At 38.3% G+C, this 26,905-nt stretch overlaps 2 protein-coding genes across 2 annotated transcripts in view; one reads left to right on the forward strand and one right to left on the reverse strand.

The window, feature by feature from the left end:
• Window positions 1-675, forward strand: part of IRAG2 (inositol 1,4,5-triphosphate receptor associated 2) — a 39,734-nt gene extending 39,059 nt beyond the window's left edge. Inside the window, exon 39 of the mRNA XM_062591907.1 lies at window positions 1-675. Within this exon, the coding sequence (XP_062447891.1) occupies window positions 1-244 (244 nt within the window). The 3' untranslated portion in view covers window positions 245-675.
• Window positions 632-26,776, reverse strand: DNAI7 (dynein axonemal intermediate chain 7). Its single transcript, XM_062568321.1, is given in 17 exon segments — window positions 632-959; window positions 1,991-2,104; window positions 2,304-2,471; window positions 3,038-3,252; window positions 3,992-4,142; window positions 5,208-5,374; window positions 7,583-7,685; window positions 9,372-9,651; window positions 13,306-13,409; window positions 15,205-15,351; window positions 18,318-18,455; window positions 21,464-21,565; window positions 22,591-22,682; window positions 23,311-23,403; window positions 23,406-23,481; window positions 25,591-25,611; window positions 26,651-26,776. Coding segments are annotated over 17 exon segments (2,373 nt in total). The 3' UTR covers window positions 632-683.
• Between the last annotated feature and the right edge of the window lie 129 nt (window positions 26,777-26,905).

Genomic DNA, 26,905 nt, shown 5'->3' on the forward strand with positions numbered 1-26,905 from the left:
GTGCAACTTGGTGTCATCATGGGCTTCTCATCTCAAGACTTCCTTTGGCAATGCTAACAAAACTCTCTGGGTTTCTGTTTCCATCCTGGTCCTACTTGCTGCTCTCACAAGCTTCCTCACGGGGCTCTCTCTTCAAAGACCAGCAGATGCAGCACCTGTAGGAACTGGGGACTCCTGGACTTCACTACAGCAACTGTTGTGGCCATATACAGGACTCCAACACAAAGGACCACCACCAGTATAACAAAGGTTCTGAGTTTGTATGTAAAACTGCACTTCTGAGTTCAAGCTGACTGTATAAGAAGCTGAGATAGTGTATTTAAGGATTTAAGGATTTTTTTTTTCTGAAGCATGACTTGAAATTGAGAAATACTTATTTTTCATCCTCCTTTTTGACAAATTAATTATCTTCCAAATGCCTAGAAGAGTCTTGATCCCATTCAAGCTTTGAATTATCCAGTTAGTCTCAGTTATTGCTAGCTGTGTTGGAAATGCCTAAGTGGTCTAGCGATGACATAATAGAGGGGTTTGTTTTAACAAAAAAACCAGAATGTTTGCAGTTCAGTGCTTAAGGCCATCTCAATGACTTGAATAAGAAAGGATCAAAGACTTGAAGTGTAACTTTATTGAAAGCTTTTGATAATAAAGTTTTAAAGGAACACATGCAGTATTTAAGAGTGTGTTTAAGAGTAAGTTAATACTCTGGTAACAAGGAGCAGCTGATATACAGTATCAGTAAACAGGAAGCCAGCTTTTTTTACTTTATCAATTGCTTCATTGCTGGAAAAGTCTTTAAGCATATGGTAGAGAGTGGAATGAAATTCAGAGTGATCTTCTAGCTCTTCTGAAAAAGCTTCACTAGCTTCAGTGATTTTAAGCCTCTGTGCTCTCTGACCATTAAACATGTAAAGTGACCAGTCTTCATCTTCAACAGGATCTGCTTTAAGATGCTCACTTACCTATTGCAGAAAAAAATGGGCTGTAAGATGCAGCCTATGATACTGACAGCAATTGTCTATTTTTAGAATTTATTTTCTCTGTAAGTCTTCCTGTGAGTATAACAGATAAAATAAGGTGCTGCTCTTGGGCTCCTAAAACAATGTGAATACTCTATCCAAAGTCACATGGACTAGTACTTCATCAGCATGAAAATCTTTGGTCTAGTTTGCCTCTGACCATACAAAGCTTGGTCACTCCAGCTTTCTTGATACTCCTGACTGCTGTAGAGAGAGTAGCTGTGTGCAATAGACATTATTTAGGCTATAGTCTTTGCTTCTGAGATTAAATATTAGGTTAAATATTTGTATGCTGTATGCATTTAACTTTAGAGCATGGGAGAGTTTCTCAAAATTAACAGTATGGAATGCTCTGCATCTGTGAACACATTTGAAGTGTTTTTTCTTTTAACTACTTTAGTGATTGCTTTTTTAATAATTACTATCAGTGATAGGTAAGAGAACTTTTACCCACATGCTTTTTAGTTCATGGATGGAAACAGGTGACCTTTACTTGTTGTGTTTATTCCCTTCCTTGCAGTGGGGAACAAATGAAAACACTGATGTTGCCATGAAGAAACTTCTAGACATTAATTAGGAAAGCTGGTGATCTAATTGCTATTCAAAAGGCCTCTAAAACAGGCTACTTAATGAAAAATCAGCATCTAGGTTTGTCACCCCAGCACTAGCTAAAGCCTCATTTGCTGACCTGTCAATTATACGTGTTAGCAACTTGGCAAGCATCTTTGTTACTGAGATCTGTGTCCTATTTGAGCTCAAATTCTTGTTCCTCACAACAGGAACAGGAGTTCATAAGCAGTGGAGAGGCAGACTGAGGTTTTACCGAACACAGCATGTTACACTAAAGCAGTCAACTCTAAATCTTAAAACTACTGCAGTGAGTATGTAGGTCAGGCTCTGAGGAGAATGACTCTGTTCTTTTTATAACTGACTAAAGTTAGTTTCTTTTGTGGATTTAGACTAATTTAACTAACCTTAAGCACTACTTGCTCTTCACCCGATTCCAGATTCCATTTGCTCCAGCTGAAAGCAAAAGCAGATGCAAGCAGTGACATCTGTTGATATGCCTTAATTTCAGCTAGGGGAGCCTGTATTGCAAAAGTATAAGTTAGAAAATATGCAGTATTCACTCCAATTTTCTGCATTACAAAAATTGTAGGAGAAAGCTTGCTTTAACTGGAAACCACTTGTTGGCTGGCACAACATATGATTCTGCACAACAGATCTTGCTTAATAATAGAGTACTACCTCTACTGGAAGAGAAGGGGGGGGGAACATTATACTCACCTTTTTGTTCACACAGACAAACTTGTGAGAATATTCTCCTGGGAAAATATTTATACCAGCCTTTTTCAAAACTACTTTTAGGTGAACTGGAGTCATCCATTTTCCTGTCAAATGGGAAAGTACATCTTTCTCTTCTACTGTTACTGAAGACAACATACACTGATGATCCTGTTGTACAAAGCAATGAACGTAACTAACTGATGAAAGCTATTTTCCACTTCAGGCCTCAAACATTTTTTGCTTCTTTCCTATTCTAGATATTGCATTCATCATCTACTAGCATGGTCTGTAAACTTTTGTCCATCTATCTTGTGGAAAGCTACTTCATTGTAGGATTTCAGAGATGGCATTGGTGTGCTAGCCTACACTTACAACCATACTGAATTTTAATCATAGTGAGTTACAATTGTACAGAGTTTTGCAGAACACTGCAGAAGCTTTTTTTTTTTTTTTTTTTTTTTTTTTTTTTTTTTTTTTTTTTTAAGGAAGAAAAACACACACACACACACACACACACACACACACACACACACACACACACACAGAAAAGAACTAAATCACCAATACTGTTTCTTACATGCTTGGAAGTGAAGAGATCTTCTCTAATTATCAATAGAGCCACTGAGATTCAAATCACCTGTAGAAGCATCTCATATCCTTAATAAAGGACATTAAGATAGCTTTATGGCAAAATAAAAAGTACAAATTTTATATAAACAAATCATGTATAGTACCTTAACTTGTATCTGAACCTCTGCAAAGGCTGTAGTAACTATAAGTAATAATTCATCTGTAGCAGTAGGACGCAATTCCCATGCCTGATAAGGCATGTTGAGATGAGCATCCTGGAAAAGTGCTATGGTATAAAAAGTATCCATCTCAAAAGTAACTTTCCCCTCTTCTGTTTTGTACATTATGTTGCCGATACCATCTGTTCGCCACTGCTGGCCTTCATAAAAGGGAAGCAAAGGAAAAAAGATATATTCTTAAAGCTCCTGCTTGTGCCGGGGAAAAAAAATAGTATGATACTTTAAGTTAAAAAAATAGTTATGAAAAATAACAGGCAAAAAACTAAAAGCATTCATTTAAGGAACTTTCCCCTTACCCCATTTTACAATTAAATATTATAACTACTGTAAACAGTTTAAATACATGATTTGGCTAATTTTGACACTGAAAGCTTTTCAAGCTCAAAAGCACTACAAATGCTAATATAATAGTCATTTCTGACTTGCTACCCCACAGTCTGCAAGCTTATTTACAATTGTAATTGCAAACATCAAATTTCCTATGTACTACTGTTTCATGAATATAACATAACTAGAAAAATCATATTTGTTTTTCAATATTTTAATTTACTTAATACCTGCACCCATAGCAGTTAATTTGGCTCAAAATAGACTTTATATTGGCTCAGTCTAGCAGAACTTGTTTTGTGATATACAAGTGTACAGCTGCCTGATTTAAGTGTAGTGTTTTTCCATCAACCTTAAGAAGTCCCAAGCAGTCCATTATTAAAAATGAAAGGCAGAAACAAAACAAACAAAATCAAATAACACTGAGGTCCCCAAACTATTTCTGGGCCTTGACTTGACTCCTATCTTTACAGCTAGAGTCTGGAAGTAGTCAAACTTGGGTTAAAATTCCATTACTCAAATTTAGTATAACGTTATAGTCTAAGCTGGTACCTGCAGGATCCCATCGGGCTATTACAGGGTCTTCAAAATATATCACATCATCAGGAAGCCTAAGCGTGAGCCCTATCGGTGAATGCCTGGCATCTTCGGTCTCTTCTGATTTGGGGGGATATGGATAAGCTTCCAATCCAACATCAAGTACCTTTGACAGGACAGAAAGAGAACAGCTAAAACATTTTAAGTAGAAGATGCAATAACCTAGTCAGCTGTGGAGTTTCCTAAAATGCATATTAACATTTTAAGACTGCTAGTATTAATGGTTTGCTAACATCACATATTTCCAACAAATGTTTTGTCTTCCCTACATTCCTTTGGCGCTTTCCTCCAAAGCTCTCAGTGCATCCTACTTGGCTTTTAACAAACAAACATTAAAGTGAAACTCATCCTGATACAGAAACTGGTGCAAGGTCTGTTGCAATACACACTGCCTTCATGGGATATACAATGTGGGAGTCTAAATGCAGGTGACTGAAAATGGGCCTTTGAACTCTTTACATCCTGCAGTGGCCCCAGTAAGCCAATGAATAGATCCCAAGTCTCCAAACATCTAAGAGCACCTGAGAGGAAAATGAAGTTATTGCTCCAGTTTGTGCACACGGCATCAAAAGGAATGGTCATGTACAACTGGTACTGCAGATTTGTGTGCCCAGCTAGGAACGATGACCCCATGCCTCTCAGTCTGATTGCAGTCCTGCTTTCTTGGTTTGTAGGTGTGATGTAGGTTAATGCTGCACGAGGCTCACAATGCTGCACAAGAGGGAAAACTAAGGCATGATGGCTTTAGGCCACAAGTATCTTGCAGAGCCAGGAACTGAACTGAAAATAACTGTGCTACTATCCTCCTCCAAGTGTATCCTTCACACAGGAAAAGTAAGACCTTCTCTCTCAGCCAGTACTCCAGCAGTCAACTTCAAGAGCATTTTCCAGTACACCAGTTTAAGATAACTGTGCTGGCAGTGCTGATGAGCACCCATCAAGCACAGACCTCTCTTGAGTGCACGCTGACTTGTTTGCCTCTGACTGCTCTGAAAATTGGCAAATGTAGCTGAAAAAGCGTGATCTGAAAACTCAAGTATGTCAGTTCATTGCTTAAGGCATCAGCACACGTGTGCACTGAGTAGCACTACTGTGACACACCTCCAAACAGCTATTATTTGGGGTGACTGGGAGGAAGACTGCACACAGTGTAACGTTCTTACTCATTTACCTCCACCATACTCCAGTTCTTGATTTCTTTGGCCCGAGGTGGGAGCTGCAACACGTCAATATGGTACACACCACCCACTGGTACAAACTGTCGCAAATCGACAATATTCTCATCAGTTATCTCCTCTTCTTTTTCACTGGTCTCTTCCTGCATCACTGGAATCTGAACTAAATAACAACACGCGTTGTTAACTCAGTGCTTAAACTGACACACTGAAATTTCGTACCTCTAGTATTTTTTGCATTTGCACAGAAAGCCTGCCCCTGAAGGGCTTCGCATTCTGTAGTATTTCAGCACCACCTATTGGTGTTCCAAAACCTTTTAACAATCAGAAATGGCAAAAAATGATAGATGGACAGTGAAAAAAAACATTTCTTGTTTTGGTACTGAGGTTTTCAAAAGATTAATTTCTGCTCTAACTTTGCAATTTTTCAAAATACATCTTACAGCTTCAGCATTATATTGACAAAAATGAGTCTATCAGTAATTGTAGAATAATTTCACAAGTACACAAGACCATATCCTAGCCAGGGCCAGTAAAGCTATACTGGCATAAAAAGAAATAATGAGGCAAATAAAAAGACATAAGACAAACACAGGCTACATGCGGAAGGTGAAAGACAGATAATATTTAAGAGCAAAAGGGGTTTAATGTGTGAAACAATATTTTCAGATAACAAAGATAATTTGTAATACTATTTATATATGTGTAATATATAGATATTAAATGTATATTTTTATAAAGAGAGAGATTTTATATATATTAAACACACACCCCAACTTGTATACACTTAAGTTTTACTCAATTAACTGAAACATTTTTAGAAGGCACAAATGCCATGGACAGAACACCTAAAAATGTTTTCTTAAAAACAAATAAATAAGCAAACACATAAAACATTTTACTAGATGTTACAGAAAAAGAAAGCAAGTTATTTTTACAAGCACCAAAAAGAGTTCAATAATGTAATAACAGCTACTATAAATGTTATAAAAATTACATTTTAAGAAGTGAGATGATCTGAACAAATTACAAATATCTATGCAAGTTATCTTCAAGTTCTTTAAAAATGAGTATTGTTAATTTTATATTAATACCAGATTATTTGCATTTATTAGCATTATGCAGAATTTTTACTCTACTGTATTCACACTACAGCATAAGCTCCTTTTGCAGTTATTTACAGCAGAAGATTTAAAGAAAGTAGAAAACATTTTATTACCAGTCATGGTGGTAGTGTGCACTTGAACTTGCTTTTTAAGATGATAACAATTAAAAAAAAATTAAATGTTTTACCCCCCCAGAAAAAAACAACCCTATATGCCCTCCCAAGTAAAATTAATCTTTTAACATTGATTCAACAAAGTTAAATTCAGAGGAGAAGCTGCAGTAGTTCCTGTTGTTTTCCCTGTTCTTGCATTCCCGATTTTGCTCTTCTTTTTTCTCTTCTATGTGGCTACCTGTTTTCACTGAATTTGTGGAAACTTTTAAACTCCATTTTGAAATTTGGTTGAGTGGATTTGCAAACTATCAGCATGCCAGCCACAGCATGATTTCATAAGCTGACTTTCCTTATGAAGGTAGGCTTGAAGACATACAGGTATAACTATTATATTTCTGAGTACACACTTAGTACTAGAGTAGGGATATTCAGTCTTACAGAAATAAATAAAATAGCAAATGCCACTGAATAATGCTTAAATCCTTTATATACACTCCAGAAAACTACCTTGTTTAGGTAGTAGTCTGAGGATTTGGTTACTGGGATTGTGCTCAGTAGTAGTAGTACTTTTAAAACAAGTGTGATGCTGTACAGTTCAGCCAATCTATGCTGAATAATTTGCAGTCATTTTATTTAAGACAGTGCAAAAAGAAAATTCATAAGCTTATGAATCAAAAGGCACCTCAATACTGAAGAAATCTGTAACTTATGCAGGCTAAATAAACAGTTTTGGCTATTGGGAGGAGAGCTTCTTTTAACAAAGTACTTCAGTATGTATCTTTCTTTAAGCACACATTTAAGGAAAACTCAGTAATACCTACAGTACCTGAGTACACAGTATTATGCACACTTGATTCATTACCTTATAGAAAAGTCACTCTCACCAAATAGACTGGTGGATTTATAAAGATTGTCTGTCTCAAATACCCTTAAACACTCAGACTGCAGGGACAAAATCCATCTTCTTATCTATTCTTTTTCTCTACCTCCTCTTGTAATAATTACTAATAGAAATGCTGATGAAACTGAAGTGTTATCATGACACTAGTATATTTATAATCTTTGTTCCATTCATATAACAATATTTCTCTAAGTAAAACAACACATTTAAAATTCGTTTTGCAATGCTGCACATAAAAACTAAACAAATACCTTGTGATATGTCAAGGATTTCTGATTTCTTCTCATTTTCCTCTTCTGTCTTCTCACTTATATCAGCTATGCTATTGGTATTTTCTTGGAATGAGCTAGCATTCTATATAAAAAGCAAAAGATGTATTTTCACTAGACAGAGACAGACACAATTCTTTTTTAAAAAGGGTAGCACCTCCTTCAAAGCCAAGCCCAAGGAAAAACAGTACAGTTCCATCCCTGCAACAACATTTGCACAGATCTTACTACAGGGTTAAGGTTTTAGTATAGGACTATCAAGGTTAAATCTGCAGAGAAATCATTTAGCTGGCTAAGTCATCAGCTTTAGAACTAGATAAGTACATGGAGATAAACATACAGTAACATTTTCACAGCAAATTCCATTCCAAAGCACCATACAAGTATTTAAAACCATTTTAGTGGTGAGTGAGCACAAAGGGTAGGTTTATGCTTGTAGCTAGAAGAGTGACACAAAGAAAACTTAAGTCCAGACTGAATTCAGAGTCACAATGAAATTATTTTCAAAACATTGCCCTAGATTTCTAGGCAAATTTGCAACCCAGATATGAAGAGATCTCTGTCATAACAGACTCCTCTGCAAGCACAGCAGTAGAAGAATGGCATTTCTGCATGTGATCCCTGCACGTGAATCTAGGGAAAGGCGCCTCCTGTGTTCTGTGTATGTCAGCAGGCAAGTAGGAAGGATGCGCAGCTCTTGAAACAGGACAGAAGTTGAGGGGAAAGGAAGTGTTTACACACACATGTGGGGGAACTCAAGGCAGAATCAGACAGAACAAGTGACTGCAATAGCTGAGAGAAGTGGAGTCTGAGAGGGACCAGGAAAATCACAAAGATTGATGGAGAAAAGAAGAGTAAGACCTGGAAAACAAAAGGAGGAAGAGCAAAATGTTGAGCTTGAAGCAAGTCTGAAAAATTTAAGGGAAAAGTGCTAAAAGACAAATTCTGTCACCCAAAAGAGGAAACAGGAATAAAGTAAAAAAGGACTTCAAGAATTTATTCACTGCAAAGGTGTTGGGGGCTGAAAAGGAGGAGGACACAGAGCACCGCTGCAAACATGTTAAGAAGGTATAATACATGACGGTTTACAGTTATTCGTGAATAAATTTTAGATACAGAACCCGAGTCATTTATCTGCAGGTCAGAGATATGAAAAGTAAAAGACCCAAACCAAAACAATCCAAACAAACAACCCTCCTGATACCCAAAGCCAACATATTCCATTAAAGCAGCCAGAATAAGAGAATCATACAGCCAGAAACTGTACTTTGAAAGCCCTCTGCTGGCAAAAGCTTCAACATACAGAAACTGAGTAACTAAATATCAAAATGAAGATGTTCTGAACACACTAAATCCTATTTTAGACTCCATAAGTTTTTCTAATATCAGACTCCTGCAATGATTTTATGAGACTATCAATTTCTTAGAAGCAGAACTTATTTACCCTGACATGTATTTATAGAAATTTCTTACAACAGCATCCAATGTTCCTCACGGCTAGATCCCAGTCTAACAAAATGATGACTAATCCTCGTGCCAAATACAGTATCTTATCAAAACTTCCCTTAATACCCTTTGTATGACAGTCTTTGATCATTCCTCTTTCCCCTCTCTGTGAAGGTTTATGGCACATCATTACAAAGATGAGGACTTACCTGAAAAGCTTGAAGAACTCTTAGGCACAGAACACGTTTAGAACTTTTAACTCTGCAACAGAGCCTCGAGTAATAGCATTACAGAAGATGCTTCTGCGATGTTTTTTTTTCCCTACCTTTATCTCATCAGAATGCGTTACTTCTTCAGTGGGTGCACTCGGCTCTTCTTTGGCCTTCTGTTCCTCCTCTTCTGCTTCTTCTACATTCTCTTCTGAATCCACAGTTATGTCTTTGCTATCTAAGGTTTTCAACTTTGGTGCACATTGACACTGTAGCCAAAGTGGAGATACATGATCGTAATGAGTGTGAAATATGCGAACAGCAACACTGATCACAGCCAGTGACTTAGGAAGATCAAATCCATGCTGCACATCACAAAACACATGATTTTTGAACCTGTAAATAATCGTTTAATAAATTACTTCTCCAGTAAAATTAGCATGACTTATTTTTATGTGTGTACCATATTCTTAATGAGTATTCAAATTGCTCTTCCACATTAAGCATCACCTAAATTCACTTTTGCCATGCAGCATAGTTTCAGAAACAGAGTTGAAGAAAAAAAAGTTAGTGGTCACCATACACTTCCTTCATGTCCTGTATTGACAGCAGTCATTAAGCTTCTCCAGAAAAACTGTAAATGCATTACAGGGATAAAGAGCTACAAAAATGTAATGGTCCCAGCTAGGGAGAGAGTGAGGTAAAAATCAGATGTCAGCTGTTCTACATAGCATACTTACGGTAGAACAGATATATTCAATGGACAAAACTCTACATAGGTAAAAAGTGAGTAGTTACCTGCACTACATGAATCTCAGCATCTCCCACACAAAACCCAAAGAGATACATAGACATAAAAGTAATTCTGATAATATATTACACATCCACCAATCACTGTGACAATGTAGGAGACAAGCTAAGAGAGATCAACCTTGTATCAAATCAAGTATCTAATTTGTGAAGTTAGGTTCTTTCATTTATAGCTCTCATGACTGGAATGCTGCCATGGATGGATATGTGCTTTTTAGGAGAGACAGGCCAGGAAGGCGAGGCGGTGGAGTTGCTCTTTATGTGAGAGAGCAACTGGAATGCATCGAGCTCTGCCTAGGGGTGGAGGAAGAGGAGTCAGTTGAGAGCTTATGGGTAAAGATCAAAGGGCAGGCTAACATGGGGGACACTGTTGGGAGTGTCTACTACAGGCCACCTGAACAGGAAGTTGATGAGGCCTTCTATAGACAGCTGGAGGTCTGATTCTCTTGGGGAACTTCAACCACCCTGACGTCTGCTGGACGGACTACACAGCAAGGCACAGACAGTCCAGGAGGCTCCTGCAATACATTGATGATAACTTCTTGTTGCAAATGGTGGAGAAGCCTACAAGGAAAGGTGTCCTGCTGGACCCTGTCCTTACCAACAGAGAGGGACTGGTTAGAGATGTGAAGGTTGGGGGCAGCCTTGGCTGCAGTGACCATGAGATGGTGGAGTTCAGTAGCTGGCAGGAAAGCACTAAGGCAACAAGCAGGATTGCAACCCTGGACTTCAGGACCTAATTGGTGGAGTCTCATGGGTTAAGGCCCTAGAAGGAAGGGGGGTTCAGGAGAGCTGGCTACTATTCAAACATCACTTTCTCCAAGCTCAAGAGTGGTGCATCTCTATGAGTAAGAAGTGCAGCAAAAGGGGCAGGAGACCTGCATGGATGAGCAAGGAGCTCCTGGCCAAATTCAAACAGAAGAAGAAAGTACACAGAATGTAGAAGAGGGGACAGGCTACCTGGGAGAAGCAGTCAGAGTATGTAGAGATGCAGCGAGGAAGGCTAAGGCCCAGTTGGCATTGAGTCTGGCAAGGGATGTCAAGGAGAACAGGAAGGGCTTCTTCAAATACATCAGTAGCAAGAGGAAGACTAGGGAAAATGTGGGCCCGCTACTGAATGGGGTAGGGGCCCTGGTGACAAGGGATGCAGAGAAGGCAGAATTACTGAATGCCTTCTTTGCTTCAGTCTTCATTGCTAAGCGCAGCCCTCAGGAATCCTGCAGCCTGGACGTGAGGGAGAAAGTCCAGAGAAGGGAAGACTTTCCTTTGGTCGAGGAGGAAAGGATTAGAGACCTTCAGGGCAGGCTAGACATCCACAAATCCATGGGCCCAGATAGGATGCACCCATGGGTACTGAGGGAGCCAACCTGCTCTCCATCATCTTTGACAGGTCCTGGAGAACTGGAGAGGTGCCTGAGGACTGGAAGAAAGCCAGAGTCACTCATCTTCAAGAAGGGCAGGAAGGAGGACCCAGGCAACTACAGGCCGGTCAGTCTCACCTCAACAAGGGCAAGTGCAGGGTCCTGCACCTAGGAAGGAATAACCCTATGTAACAGTACAGGCTGGGGGCTGACCTGCTGGAGAGCAGCTCTGCAGAGAAGGACCTGGGAGTGCTGCTGGATGACAAGTTGACCATGAGCCAGCAATGTGCCCTTGTAACCAAGAAGGCCAATGGTCTCCCGGGGTGCATCAGGAAGAGTGTTGCCAGCAGGTGGAGGGAGGTGATCCTGCCCCTCTACTCAGCCCTGGGGAGGCCTCATCTCGAGTACTGTGTCCAGTTCTGGGCTGCCCAGTACAAGAGAGACATGGAGCTACTGGAGAGAGTCCAGCGTAGGGCTACGAAGATGATCAGAGGGCTGGAGCATCTGCCCTATGAGGAACGGCTGCGAGAGCTGGGCCTCTTCAGCCTGGGGAAGAAAAGACTGAGGGGGGATCTTATCAACGTGTACAAGTACCTGAAGGGAGGGGTGTCAAGGGGACGGAGACAAACTCCTTTCAGTTGTCCCATGCGGCAGGACAAGAGGCAATGGGCAGAAATTGAAGCACAGGCAGTTCCGCCTGACCGTGAGAGGGAATTTCTTCACTGTGAGAGTGACGGAGCCCTGGACCAGGTTGCTCAGAGAGGTTGTGGAGTCTCCTTCTCTGGAGATCTTCAAGGCCCGCCTGGACGCAACCCTGTCTAACATGCTCTAGGTGACCCTGCTTGAGCAAGGGGTTTGGACTAGATGATCTCCGGAGGTCCCTTCCAACCTTACTGATTCTATGATTTTATGATCTGTCAGAGTAAATACTTAATCCTCCTTCTTTACTTGCTCATTGCAATTCCCACCTAACCAAAATCAAAATTATTTGCATAATACTTATTTTCTGATTCTTCTGGATGATTCAGATGGTCACAGTTTTAAAAATCTAATACTAAAGCATAATTGTTTTCTAAATTCTGGAGTATAAACTATAGCTACTTCCCTAAGCTGACCGAAAGGCTGTAACACTTCACCAAAAGGGTACATGTTGCAGGTCAGTCTGACAGTCCTCAAATCCAACCTTATAGCTACCATAGCAAAGCTTATGAGAAGGAAATTTTCCCTTACCAAAACCAGAAAAGGATTTTACTGAGGACCCCTTACTGCTTTATTCCTCATATTTGGGAATAGAAAATCTGCTCAAAATTTTACTAAAAAATCAGTTAAAGGGCAATTCAATCAATAATTCTAGATTCAAAATCAAATCTTGAAGATATTTGCATCTCAGGCTTGTAGAATCTTTTTCTTAACAGAGGAATAAGCACAAAGCACCATTCAGCACTTGCAAAAAACTCTAATAGCTTAGAAATTATTTTAATGCATCAGCAAAAAAATTTGTTTTCAAAGGAATTTCAATTCTCTGTACAAGTTTTACTCTTTTGCTCTTTAACTAGACTTTAAAAGTTGTTCTGTCAATAACAACATTCTACTGTAGCATTTTAAAGAGCTATATCTATATAGGTATAGCTATATAGAGCTATAGTTACACATCTCTCCATACACATACATCTATAAAACACTCCATCTCCTTTAAAATGAAACTCTGATAGAACCAGTACCTTCCTCAGCAAGAAGGCACTGTGAAATCTATGTTTGAGCCTGTAGAATAAATAATATTCAATATTAAAAAGTTTACCAGAAACTGATGTTTGGTATTACTTTAACCAGATAGACAAAGCTAGACATCACTTCAAATAAGAGTTTTAGTATGCTGTACCTTATATTCTTCTTCAGATTTGCCCAAATACAGAGTGTAACATTTTTATCCTTTATGACCACCTGCATATTTCCACTGCTGGAATCTTCAGACATACTATCTGTCTACAAAAAAAGAAAGAATCTGCTGATTAAATCAAATTTCTTTCTTATTTACATTGTTTTCATTTACTTAAATTTACTCCAAAATAAATCAAAAACACATATAGGAATAAAAATACACCAGATCAAGGTCAGATATGTAGCATTTATGTGCTAAAACATGACAGTTACAAATTCAAATCTATTTGTTGTAACTTAATGTTCTTTTTCCTTCCTTGGATAGCATCAATTCTGTCAGTCAAAATACTGCCAAATACAGGGTCTTTCACTGTCATCTTCATGGTACTGCTTATCTTCCTTAATCATTTGCCTTCAAGAATACTTCTCAGCAGAAGCAAAATCAAGGGCTTACTGAGCAAAGTAGTACTCCTATGCTACAGTCACTGCACAGATTACATTTTGTCAGTATAAAACTTGTTAGATGACAGTTGCATTAGAAGTTTGATCTAGACTCACTAAAGACAATGGAGTGTGTAACACTTCTTAATTTACAGAAGGTTTTTCACAGAATCACAGAATGGCTGAGGTTGGAAGGGACCTCCGGAGATCATCTAGTCCAACACCGCTGCTCAAGCAGGGTCACCTAGAGCATGTTAGACAGGGTTGCATCCAGGCGGGCCTTGAAGATCTCCAGAGAAGGAGACTCCATAACCTCTCTGAGCAACCTGGTCCAGGGCTCCGTCACTCTCACAGGGAAGAAATTCCCCCTCACATTCAGGCGGAACTGCCTGTGTCTCAGTTTGTGCCCATTGCCTCTTGTCCGGTCGCATGGGACAACTGAAAAGAATCCAGGCCATTCCCCTGACACTTCCCTTCTTAAGGTACTTATAGACATTGAAAAGATCCCCCATCAGTCTTCTCTTCCCCAGGCTACACAAGCCCAACTCTCACAGCTGTTCCTCATAAGAAAGATACTCCAGCCCTCTGATCATCTTCGTAGCCCTACGCTGGACTCTCTCCAGTAGCTCCATGTCTCTCTTGTACTGGGCAGCCCAGAATTGGACACAGTACTCGAGATGAGGCCTCCCCAGGGCTGAGTAGAGGGGCAGGATCACCTCCCTCCACCTGCTGGCAACACTCTTCCTGATGCACCCCAGGAGACCATTGGCCTTCTTGGTTACAAGGGCACACTGCTGGCTCATGGGACTTTCAACATACAAATTTTTCACTAATCCTCTTATACTTTCTTTTTTTGTTTCCTCCAGCAATATTCTTTTGCTAAGCATATGTACTTGTATGATTACACACTAAAAATGATGTTTAAAACAGGAAGCAAGATCACTATCTATATATGCAATACAGAAAACCTATTCCTAAGTATGTTTTAATTTTCTTGTTTAAATATTCGTCATTGTTTTGCCAAGACTTTAACTTTTTAAGAAATTAATCGTATGAACTCATATAAAAAATTTACACAAGGTAGCCTTAGAACTTGCTTTGTGCACTTGCAATTTTCTGTATAATCAAGTATCTTCTAAATTAAATCACAGAGGGGAAATAGAGAAGAAATTTCACAAGGGTACCCTTACTTCTAACCTCTTCAGATCTCACAAAAATTGTCAGTAATTGGATATTAAATGCTTTATGATGGGAATTTTAACTGGGATGCAAGCTAAGATTTACAGAAGTATTGAAGAAATACCAGTCTGGAATCTGTTGTATACATCATCTGGAAACTCAAATACTAATCCCTGTGAGAACATAAAAAATAAACAAAAACAACCACTGTAACAAAATACTTCTAGCTGACTTGTATACATTGCTTACATTGGAACTTAAAGTTGTAAATTTTACTTACTTTTAGCAGATGTTCTGTTGCTCCATTGTACTTTTGATGAAGAAGATTCTGCAAGTCCAAAATTGTTTCCTGGTACTGAACTATTTCTTTTTCCGTTATCTCATTTGGTGGTGTGTCCAATAAAAGAAGCTGCAACTTCTCAATTAACTGGAAGATATATATGACAAAATGTACTTCTGTTTTGATGCCATCCCTAATATACCGTGTGTTCTGTTATAAAACCAAGGCAAATTTGCTTCTTTTGTATCTAAACATACATTGGTTAGAGCAAATCTTTCTACAGCATTATAAATTGTACTAAGGCAGCATTATCAAAGCTAGACAGTCGATCATTCAAAACAGTGGAAATTCTAGGAGAAAGTTTGCCTTTATTCCTCTAGTCCAGTTCCTTCATTCATTAACCTAGGGGCTGTGGAATTTTAGCTTAGAACACAAACCACTGACTGGACCAGCTGGTCATATGAAGAAAGCTTTAGTCAAAAATTAGTTTTAATGAAAAGCTATTTCTACAATCTTATTTTTGAAACATTTTTTCCATAGTAATAATCTCAAATATGAAATATCTTTTTTAAAAAAATCTAACAGTGAGACATGCAGCAGTTACATTTTAATTCTCAGAACAATCCTTAATGTGAAGTTTGGAACTCTGTGATAACATTGCTCTCCATTAAATGATAATATCTAACATCTAAATGCTTGTGTAGAATTAAAGAATATCTGACTGGCCAAAAATTCTTGACATTTATCTATTACTAAAAGTCTTTCATTACCATTGTATTTATTGGTGTATTGCCTATTAAACCCAAGTTCAACTCCCTTGATAAGATTTTTATTATTATTCACTTCTTATCTACAAATTACACCTATTACTGTTAATAGATGTTGCACAGAATGGACAAATTTGCCTCACATTACCTATACAGATTGCTTTTTATTGCTCCAGAGTTGTCACTATATTGTGAAAATATTAACTGACCTGTTTTACTCAGTGACAACCATCAGAAACTAATATCAGCCATAAGAGAGCAAACAGATCACACTTGTTACTGTTATGTATTGTAACTGCTACTATGAAAAATCTCAGAAAACATACCAGAAATGCAGCAACATGTTACTTAACAGAGTAATTGCCATAGGAAGTCAGTGTCTATCATCCGTAAGAGAAGAAAAAATGAGTTTAAGTCTCTTTATGGCAAAGTTTATGGTTTCAAAGTGGCTGAATGATAACAATAAAATGATTGGGAAATTAGCATTTTAAAACGTCTTCTTGGCTTTCAAAATGAAGATGACAGTAGATGAAACAGTTCACTAAACTTTTAAAACTACTACTTCAGGCTGACCACCAAATTATTAAGGAAAATATTAAAATACTCCTATATTTGAAACACCTTTCTGCTACCATAAGTACAAAACATAGACATAACTTCGAGGGAAAGGGAAGTTAAATAAAGATTAACCCTCACAGAAAGTGAAGAAACCATCAGAAAAATTCTAAGAAGTCAGCCAACAGAGTTTACGATGGAGGGCTATGGACAATTTGTGCTCTCTGAGACCCCGGTAAACAGTTCACAGAACAGCATTAAACAGGATTTTTAAAATGAAGTCTGAAGATCAATGTGTATGAGAAATGCTGGTTTTACAGAGAAAAGGAGAGATACCACTGCAAAGACAAATTGTTTGCCATCTCTTTACTCCATGCTCTCCCAGACTTGCAGAACTGTGATGATGCTGAAAAGAGGAAGAGTTAGATTATATTTTATGCCTCCCTTTCAGACATGCCAGACTGCCCTTACTTTCAGCCCATGGACTTGCAGTGCTACTGCCCATTAAAGTGTGCAAAGCAGCAGCAAAATTATAAGCAGCATTATCACTGTTTTTACATTTCATTTTTAACATGGTCTGCCTCAATAGTGAGGAGGTCTCCATCAACTAGAATCTGCTGAGATACATGATCTCACAGTTCTGAATACTTAATAGTTTTCTCCAAAACATTTGTAGAGCAGGAGGGAAAAGCTCAAGTGTTTCAGACTAAGAGAGTACAGACAATCTTTAATACTTTTTGACGTCATCTTGCATTTTCGACAGGAGTGAAACAAAAATGTCTATCTTATACAATGACAAGTATTATAATGCCCTGTTGACCATACGGGGCAAGGTAGTATACATTTACAGAACAGGAAGCAGCTGTGACTGCTTCAGGGTTGGAGGGGACAGATGGAGGAGGGGGAATAAGTGTGCATTGCAGGGAAAGAAATGATAGCAGGGAGAAGGGTAGCAAGAAGGAAAGGGAGTGAGCAATTACTAGGCTTTGTGGTTGGGCTGCAGTGTAAAAGAGAAACAGAGAAGTTAGCTACTAAAATGTTTTGCGGGGAGATAGCATATTCCCTGCTGGCTCAGGAAACAGCAGTATGCTCAAGATGGAAATTGCAATAGAGCACCCAGCAAGTACTGCAAGATGGGAAGTCTAACACCGAGAACCACAGCCGCCCACCAAAACTTGTATTATGCACGCAAATTTCAGCCCCAGTTTCTACAAGCCACCACTTAACTTTCTGAATAACACTATAGGATTATCATAAATGAAAATAAAGTCCTATACTTACACACCAGCTACAAATTGTTTACAATTGCCTCACAAACCATTAGCAGTTTTGGGATTTGGATTACGTTTTGGGAATTCCTGCTCTTACATTGCACTTTACGGGATGTAGACGATGCACTATGAGGCTTCTGTTCACTAAGCCCCTATGCTCAGGGTCAAGACTTTTTAAAACATAGATAGCAAGGAAGATGGATGTTGGAATACAAGATTTTGCATTAAGCCAAGTGTGGAAACATTGCGTATGTCATGTTCATGTACATATGCAATGTTCAATGTACACATATACCCTTAAAAGCACTGCATATTTAAAGTCAATAGTATTCTTCTTTATATCTAACAATGAACCTGTAAGACAAAAGGGGAAAATTGAGGAAATACAACTGACCATTGAACATCATGGCCAAATTCAGTCATTTGCCTGTAAACAAAAAAAAATAATAAAAATAAATAAATAGGATATTAATGGTAAGTTTGGTGACCTTAAACTGAGGAATGCCATTTTAACACTTACATTTAGCACTTCTTTTCCCTTCTCCATCACAAACTGAATGTCTTTCTTTTGATCTTCACGCCATAAGCTCATGAAAGTATTTATTTCCTGTAGCACAGTTGGGTCAGGATTTCCATCACAACCAATGTAATGCTCCCACTACAGAAAAAGTTCAAAAGATAGGTAGATAGGGACATGTGGTACAAATAAGCATTATTAATAAAAGAAATGAAAGGATTCTGAAAGAGAAATACAGCAATACAAACATTCACCTGCATCTAAACAGTACTGTTACATCACATGGCTTATTAGTGATACTTAAGCCAGATAAAACCACCTTACTTTCATACCAATGTGTTAAGATACTTCTGTCCACCTAACACTTGCTGCTTATTCTTACTCAGTCTATCAGTGGTTTCTGTTCTCCTAGGTAGAACTTGCATGTCTTCAAAAAATACCTAATACAGTATTTGACACAAATGAGGGGGTGAAAGAATAAATGACAGAGAACAGAAATGAGGAACTGGTGCAGGCGGAAGAGGCAGGTGGTTCCCAAGCTGCCAGCAAATTTAGATATGCCAACAAAATTGATACTGACAGCAAAACTGAAAATTCTTCCATTGACAATACAGTTGCTGAAGAGATTTCTAACCGAACATGTTTGTTCCTCTTTCCTCTGCAGGCAATTTCCTCATCCTTAGCAGCAACAGCTGTTGCAGAAACCTCTAGTGAGAATGTGAAAAGGACAGAATAATCATTGTTTTTTCCATTTTATTTCCAAATCAATTATTGGACATATTTAACGTAAATAAAGTCGACAACTACAGGTTAAACCCACCTGACTCTATGCGCAAGCCTCATTTTGGTTCACTGGATCAGCTTATAAACTATAATTTTTTCATTCATGTAATATGATAATAACAAAATCTTGCCTCTCTGTATACTGTGAAGGTTAATAAAACAATGTTACTGAAGATTATGTCACAGTGTAAGTAAAATGGGCTTTTTTAAAGCGTAACTCTTGTGTAACTGTATTCCTAGCCACTTCTACAACAATTTCCACTGACTTCAAAAGGAGTAACAATAGGTAACTAAGTGCTCAGTGGACTGAAAACTCCTGTAAAAAAGATTGATCAATCTTCAGTAACAAAAACATCCAGTCAAAATTTCTTTCTATTTAGATCTTTGTGCTTAAAATAGAGATTCAATTTCTTCATTAGGAAAGCATATCCTTAAAAATGACAGCATTTGTTCTTTAAGAAAAAGGGTAAATCCCATAAAAATATGTATCTGTTAATCAGAATTTAAATTAATTAGAAATTAATTCTGAAACTTATCACATGCTAATATACCTTTTCTTCACCCTAAACATTCTTAACAGATTAATGTAAATGCTAGTATTTTTCATAAATTTATCTGCATTATAAGTGAAGACTGATTTTTAAAATAATGGTTATACTGTGTCATTACTTTTCAAACCCCAAATTTCTTATCTTTCCCATTCTAAGGAATACTTTTCAGAAACATCCCTAAACACCAACTGTACTCTTTCAAAACGACTGCCAGAGTCTCTTGTTGAGAAAGGTAATAAAGTCAGAGCTTGTCATCAACTAAAAAAAGGTATTAAAAATAATGCAAATGTATCATGACTTGTGATTGTGAAGTTATTGCAGTGCACCCTTGTGGCTGCGAAGGCTAACAGCACTGGGCTACAAAAGCAAAAGCGTAACGGGACAAGTGAAAGGAAACCACCATTCCCTCCACACAGCCCTCATGAGGCCACACCTGGAGTACTGTGTCCAGTTTTGGGCCTCTCAACACACGAGATAGAGTGGGGAGTGGGAGAGTCCAGGGGAAGGCCACTGAGACAGTTAGGAGACTGGAGCACGTCGTACGAGGAAAGGCCGAGCGAGCTCGCTTCGTCAGCCTGGGGACGAAAAGGCTAAGGGAGGAGCGAACTGCAATCTACCCCTACTTACGGAGGGGTTACAGAGAGGGCGGGGGCAAAGTTTTCTCAGAGGTGCACAAGGGTAACGCGTAAGGAAAAAGGGGCAATGGTCACAAGCTGTTACAAGGGGAATTCCAATTGAATATAAAAAAAGAAAATTACTGGTAAAGCAGTCAAACAAGGTTGCCCACAGATACTGTGGTATCTGTATCCTTAGAGAATTTTAAAACCCAACTGAGCAACTCAATCCAGCTTTAGAGTTCTCGTTAATTTGAGTAGGAGTTTTTAACTAGATGCATTTCAAAAGTCGGTTCCAAAATGATTTATCCTATGATACTAAATTTGTCCTGCGGTAGCTTTGCAAGCGATTAAGTGATATACAAGACAAAAGGGAAAAATCTTGTGTCTACAAGTACATACTAAATATACTTGTGTCTACAAGTATATTTAACCTTATTTGGAACCAAGTTAACCAAATATCATTATCAGACAGCCACCGAACAATGTTTCTACAAGACAGAATTGTAAGAGCAAAATGTGCTACTAGTGCTTTTCCATACCTTATTATTTAACTTTATAGGTGTACAGTATTATTGGGTGATAATACAAACTCCATGTATGTCAAAATAAATTACTGACATTAACTCTTAGCTGCATTTTCATAAATTTCTAGTATTAATATATGACTCAGCTTTCTGCTGTTTCCTTCCAAAAGTATGGCCATTCTCTCTTCAAATGATATTCACGAATCACTGGAACAAATGTGGCCTGTTGGTTCAAATTCCATAAAAATATTTTAAAGCCATGATAGAGGTTTATTTTTCCCTTGAAATATTTTAAATTAGAACTAACTAAAATAAATAAATAAATAAGAAAGGAAAAATACCAGAACACCTGAAACTACAATTATACTTCACTGCTGGGATAAGCTGTAGGGTTCTAATACTTTGATCATCGAGCCTAGGTACCTATCTTCTTCGTATTAGGCCCCTTTCTGGCTGACATGGCTGAGTTTCTTTTCCATAGAAGTCAAAGTATAGCGCATAGAAGAAAATGTGCATGTTCAAGTCCTACCTTGAGAGAGGACTTCAAATACAGTCATCACACAAACCTAAACTCAAGAAACGAAGCATTCCTGGATCCAGTAATAGAGACATAGCCTAAAGTCTCTTCATTATCTAACCTTATGAAACTGGGCAGATCTGGCAAACAAGTTTACCTTTGCATATGCTCTATAATCTGTTCTCCATTGTTCTGCAGACACAAACTTCTCTTCTAGTGAACAAAGTTCGACAAGTTCAGACTCCCTTCGCTCTTGATCCTATTAAAAATGCATACATCAAAGACAGGAATTAAAATTCTGGTTTATTTCCTGCAATTATATCAAATAAAAGTATTTGAGATATCTGAATGGGTTATCATTTAAGTAACCCAAATACTAAAATTTTTATTTTTACATTTAATTCAGAAGGTTGCAAGAGTTAGCAATATATTATAGTCATCACAATAATTGCTGAGTCATATGATAAACAATGCATCATATGATTGTTATCCTCTCATTTGAACAGTTTCCATTTAATCACCAAGGAACTACCTCTATTCAGAGCTGAACAAAAATGTAAGTATATGTTGGAAGAAACTGTGAGAGACATTATTTTTCCCTTCTAATTCTATGATTTAAAATTCCTCTTTTCTTTCTAGGGGAAAAATACTATGTGAAGAAAAAGAAGCACAAGCAGGAGTGACCTTTTGTGAGATAATAACTACAGAAAAGCAAAATTTTTGCCATTTACCTCTTTCTGGGAGAAAAAAAACACACACACAAAAAATTAAGTATTACCTATCAGATTTTGTCCTGAATTCCAGTCTGCTCATATTTATAAACATCCAAATTTGAATATACACATATATACAAGCACAGACAAAAAATTAATACATCTCGCCTAACACCCCTTAGGTATCAAAAACAGGCAAGATGTTCATCTCTGTGAGTCTTTCTAAAACAAAGCAATACTCAGCCAAATATTGGCTTAGAAAAAATTTCAGTGCCATTTCTCTTTACATGGATTGTGCCTTATTTAATTATTAATTCAACTTACTACCTTCTCATTTTGTGAGAGCTCATACAAGAGCAGCTTTCAGTGGCTTGGATAGATTTTTCATGATTAATTTTAACTAAGCAATGTTGGAAAGTTTCCTACACTTTCTTCCCAACAACACTGAGGACAGGAGGCAATTCCTTATCATTCTCACACTAAATTACTAAAGTTTTACAGATCTCATCACAAGTTTTAAAACAGAAGGATTAGAATCTTTCAATAATTATTAAGTTGAGTGTGAACTAACTTTTGCCTCAAGCCTTTCCCTCTGTTCTCGTTCAAGTCTCTCCTTTTCAAGTCTTGCTGCTTCCTCTTGCTGAGCCTGCAGTCGGGCTTCCTCTGAAGATTGGGAAACATATCAATAGCGTAATCATATTTTGCTTAATAAAAACAGACAAATTATTTTGTTATTAGTTGTAATAGCAAAATAACTGCAGTAACGCACACCACAAACATCTTTCATTGCCCAGAAAGCTTCCAAACGAGTCCAATTAATTTGAATCACAGTACTAAAATCCACAAATCCATGGTCCTGCCCCTAATGAAGTAGCATACTGACAATAAAAATATTCTATTGGTCTTCTCTGCAAAAATTCCTTGTCGGAGATTTCTCTTGTTTACTTCTCTTGTTTACCAATAACTAGGCTCGAGGGGAGAGAAAAAGTTCAAAGCATTGTATTTCTACCTGTTGGGAATATTTTAAAAGGTAAACGTATGAGAGAGAGAAAAATTCTAAATCTTCCAAACATCCTCATCCCACATTCCTAAAGGAAAGTGAGATGTGTGGCGCTGTTGCAACACAGAATTTGGTCCACTGAAGAGAAGAGGGATGAATCATTTGTATTTCTTAAGTGAAACAGAATGTAGATACAAGCACATACGTAGTTTGGGAGGTTGCATTCTTTCCATTCCAGTAAAATTAGCAATTCTGTGCAATTACATTCCCTGTAAATGAAGTACACAGTACCTTCCTCTTTCAGCTTCCTTTCTTCTTCTTCTTTCTGTAATCTCAGTCGTTCAGCTTTGCTAAGTTTCTTTTTGCCACTGGCCTTGATGTTGGTAGTAAGTTAAAATAAACAAATATCAGCATTACTTCAATGCATTTTGGGATATATTTACACTCTGTAACTCTGAACTTCTAATCTCATTCCTGAATTAAGAGTTTAGGCTCCCTATACAGTCAACAAAGCCTTCAGAAAAGGCAATACACATCACAGGCTCAATCTTGTTCTCATTTTCATGATTCAATACATGTTCTTAGAATTAACATACTATTCTATGCTATATATTCCTCCACATGCCCACAATTTGAAAAATATTAAGTCTCTCACTTTAATACAGAAATGTAGAAAGTGATGGGCTTCAATCCAGGGGTTCCGCTAGAGAAGTTGACGGCCCAACTTCAAACATTTGAGAAAATACTAGGAAATGCATTTTAAGACATATGCAAACCCACTATTCAGAAGCGTCTGAGTTCACAAAACAACTGACAAATAGGATTTAATGGCAGTAAGGAAAACTAACTGCATGGCAGCTAACTGTTCAAGTGAGTGCTAACTGCTTTTCAAAGCTTATGACTTGCTCAAGATTAACTGTATTTTAACTTTAGGTTTCTCAGAAATTATCTTCCTAATCAATTCTTTTGCATGAAGGGAAGCAGTCTGGGTACACATTTATATAATAAAAGACAAGGTAAGTAACACGCATAATTTATTATCAGATAGCAGACTAACCAAAACAGAACACTTATTTTTGTCTTGTAATTCATAGCTTTCATAGCTTGCTCACTGAAAATGCACATAAAAATTTGTTAGCTGGAGCTGTGCATTTGGGGCCAAATCATCTTCAACAGTCTTGAACAGCTTGGGATTTGGAAATATTTGCTGATGGCCCATCACTTTTTCCTCTCCAGCAAAAAAGGAAAATTCCCAGGTGGACTGCAAGGAGAGGGGGATGTGCATAGGGGAGGTGTATGGTTTTTATGTTGGCACAGTTCTGGAAGATTTAATCAAATGAAGTTAGGAGCCTAATTCCCCAAAAGACCACTTGTGAGAGACAATGGTTGAGTCAGGTAAGATAAAAATGCCTAAAACTGTATGTGTACTCTCCAAAGTATCGTGAAGTGAGTAACTGGATAGTATTACTATGTAAGTGAGAACTAAGGATCAAAGATGTTTATTAGAAATCCTATCTTCGTCTTTGTCAGAGAAATGGGTACAAAATGCTACCAAATCAGCAGAGTAACACAGTACTCTTCTTGCAAAGGTATAAATAAGGCAATAAAGAAAGAGGTCCGATATGGCTGAAAGGGAGAGGTAAAACAAAAGAGAACTTAAGTCCAAACACTTCAAATGAACAAGATGGTATTACAAAGTCTTCTCTCCCATCCTACCTGATTATTACTAATAATTTGGTAAATAGTGTTATAAGCACTCTGATTTACAGGGAACTTAAAACATTTAATTTTGCCATTAAAAGTTTCAGGGAAGGATCAGTTCCTTTTAGTTGAAAAAAACTAAATATCTTGGGTTACTTTTCTTCCAGTGGAAATGAAAGATCAGTTTGTTTCAGTTACTTATAATCACTAGTTAGTCAACTTCTTTTCAACATCTTATGACTTCACATATTACTGACAAACCTGCACAATTCCACAAGGAATACACTTAAATAATTTGGAGGGAATAGACAGTTTAAACCATTATCAGTAGAATTAAGAACAACTCATCCATGGACAGTATAACCAGCGAAGTCTATGGACTTAGGTTCTTTTTCGCCCCACCCCATCACATCCTGTGGCCAGTCTGTTGCTCAAAGCGAGAATGTTGGCTCATTGCCCAGATCTCTATTGCCAAGCAAATCACACAGTGGCTGAGCTCTGCCACCTTTTCATCAGTAATCCTGCACAAATGCAACTCAAACTTAATGCCTTGGTGACATCTGTCCCTCTTTCAAATTTGATTGACTAAGCAGCTCTGAAGAAATATTAAAAAAAAAAGAAAAACAGCCTTTTTCCTCTATAAAAAACACATATGCATGCAATAAGGTGTCACAACACCTTTGTGACATATTGTTCTGTAGATTTTAAGTCCAAAAGGAATGCTACTTTCTGTAATTCTTGCATGAAACTTTGTGTAATTTTATCCATATAATTCCCAAAATAACAGAATTGTCTTGCCAAGCTATCTAAATGAACATTACAAGCTCCAGATTGTTGTAGCTGAACTAGAACATATAGCTACCTACCTACCTTCTTTTTCTTTTTTGGACCCTAAAAGTTCAGGGAAAAAAAAAGGGAAAGAGAGCAAGATATAGATTATAAACAAATAATTAGAAAAAAATAACAGTTCTGTGAATAAAGGTAAAATTAAATACCAAAAATTGGTAACAGCAGTAACTTCAATATTAAAAGATGTGCTTTCCATGTTTTCTGAATGGTTGATATGGTGTGCTGGTCTTAAAAACATTAAATTATATCATACAATGACTTTAATAACAAAGAAACACCACTGATTCTTTCATGGAGAAACTCTATACATGAAGTACAATACAGAATAAGGGGACTCCTCAAAACGATTACAAGAAATAAGAGCAGGTTCTAGAAAGTCAAACATCTGACACTTGCTCCCTTATTTGGTTTAACAAACAATTACTTTTTCTGTGCAATCTCTACAATTGCCATGTAAAATAGCACCTTTTCAGTGTGATTATCCACATTAGAATATTCTAAGTGGGATGGAAAGGAGAACAGGGAGAAAGAAGACAGCCTTTCCAAGGGAATAAACAAATGTTTGTTGCAGTAGAATGACTCTGCCAAGAGACAATGTTTTAGTAAAATCCAAGATGAAGTTCTGGCTTAACAGTCACTGTGACAAATTGTATCATTAGCAACTAGATCAGGGGACTGTAGAAAAGGCAACCTGTCTTTTAGAGCTAGTTGATTTAAGGCCTTAAATCTTTTTTTTTTCCCTTCATATATTGGCATTTCAGCAGCATATTTTAGTCGGAATGTTATCCATTTGGTCACCTAATCAATGTGACTATTTCCTCTGCTCTCACCTCTCTCACCAAGAGCTCAAAACCTCGAGGCTACATACACACCAGTCGCCATATATGCGACCGCGGGCTCCTCGCAGCCCCCGCGTGACCGGGGGCACAGCCGGAGGCGGCGCCCTGCTGCCGGGGAGGGCAGGAGCCGTTGCCACGAGGCCGCGCTCAGCAGGCCCGTCGGCCGCGGGCGGCCGTTAACGGTCGACGCTTCCCCACCCTCCCCAACAACCCCCGAAACAATCTCCGCGGGCCTGTCCGACCCGCAGCGGTTTCCCCCGCGGCCTCTCGGCAGCCCTAAGCGCGGAGGCCGAGGCGGCCTCCCCGGCGGCAGCGGCGAGGACGCTCAGCGCCGCCCGACCCCCCGTGCCTCGTCGCGCTCTCACCATGGCGGCGCCGCGTTGCCCGGGCGACCAGCCCCGCCCCCCCCTCCCCGCGCTGCACACGCACCACGTGCTCGCGGCCGCCAATCGCCTGCGGCCACCGGCCACCTCCGTGACCGGCCGCTGACCTTTCGG

The sequence above is a fragment of the Rhea pennata genome, chromosome 1 (assembly GCF_028389875.1).
Source record: "Rhea pennata isolate bPtePen1 chromosome 1, bPtePen1.pri, whole genome shotgun sequence".
Taxonomy (NCBI): domain Eukaryota; kingdom Metazoa; phylum Chordata; class Aves; order Rheiformes; family Rheidae; genus Rhea; species Rhea pennata.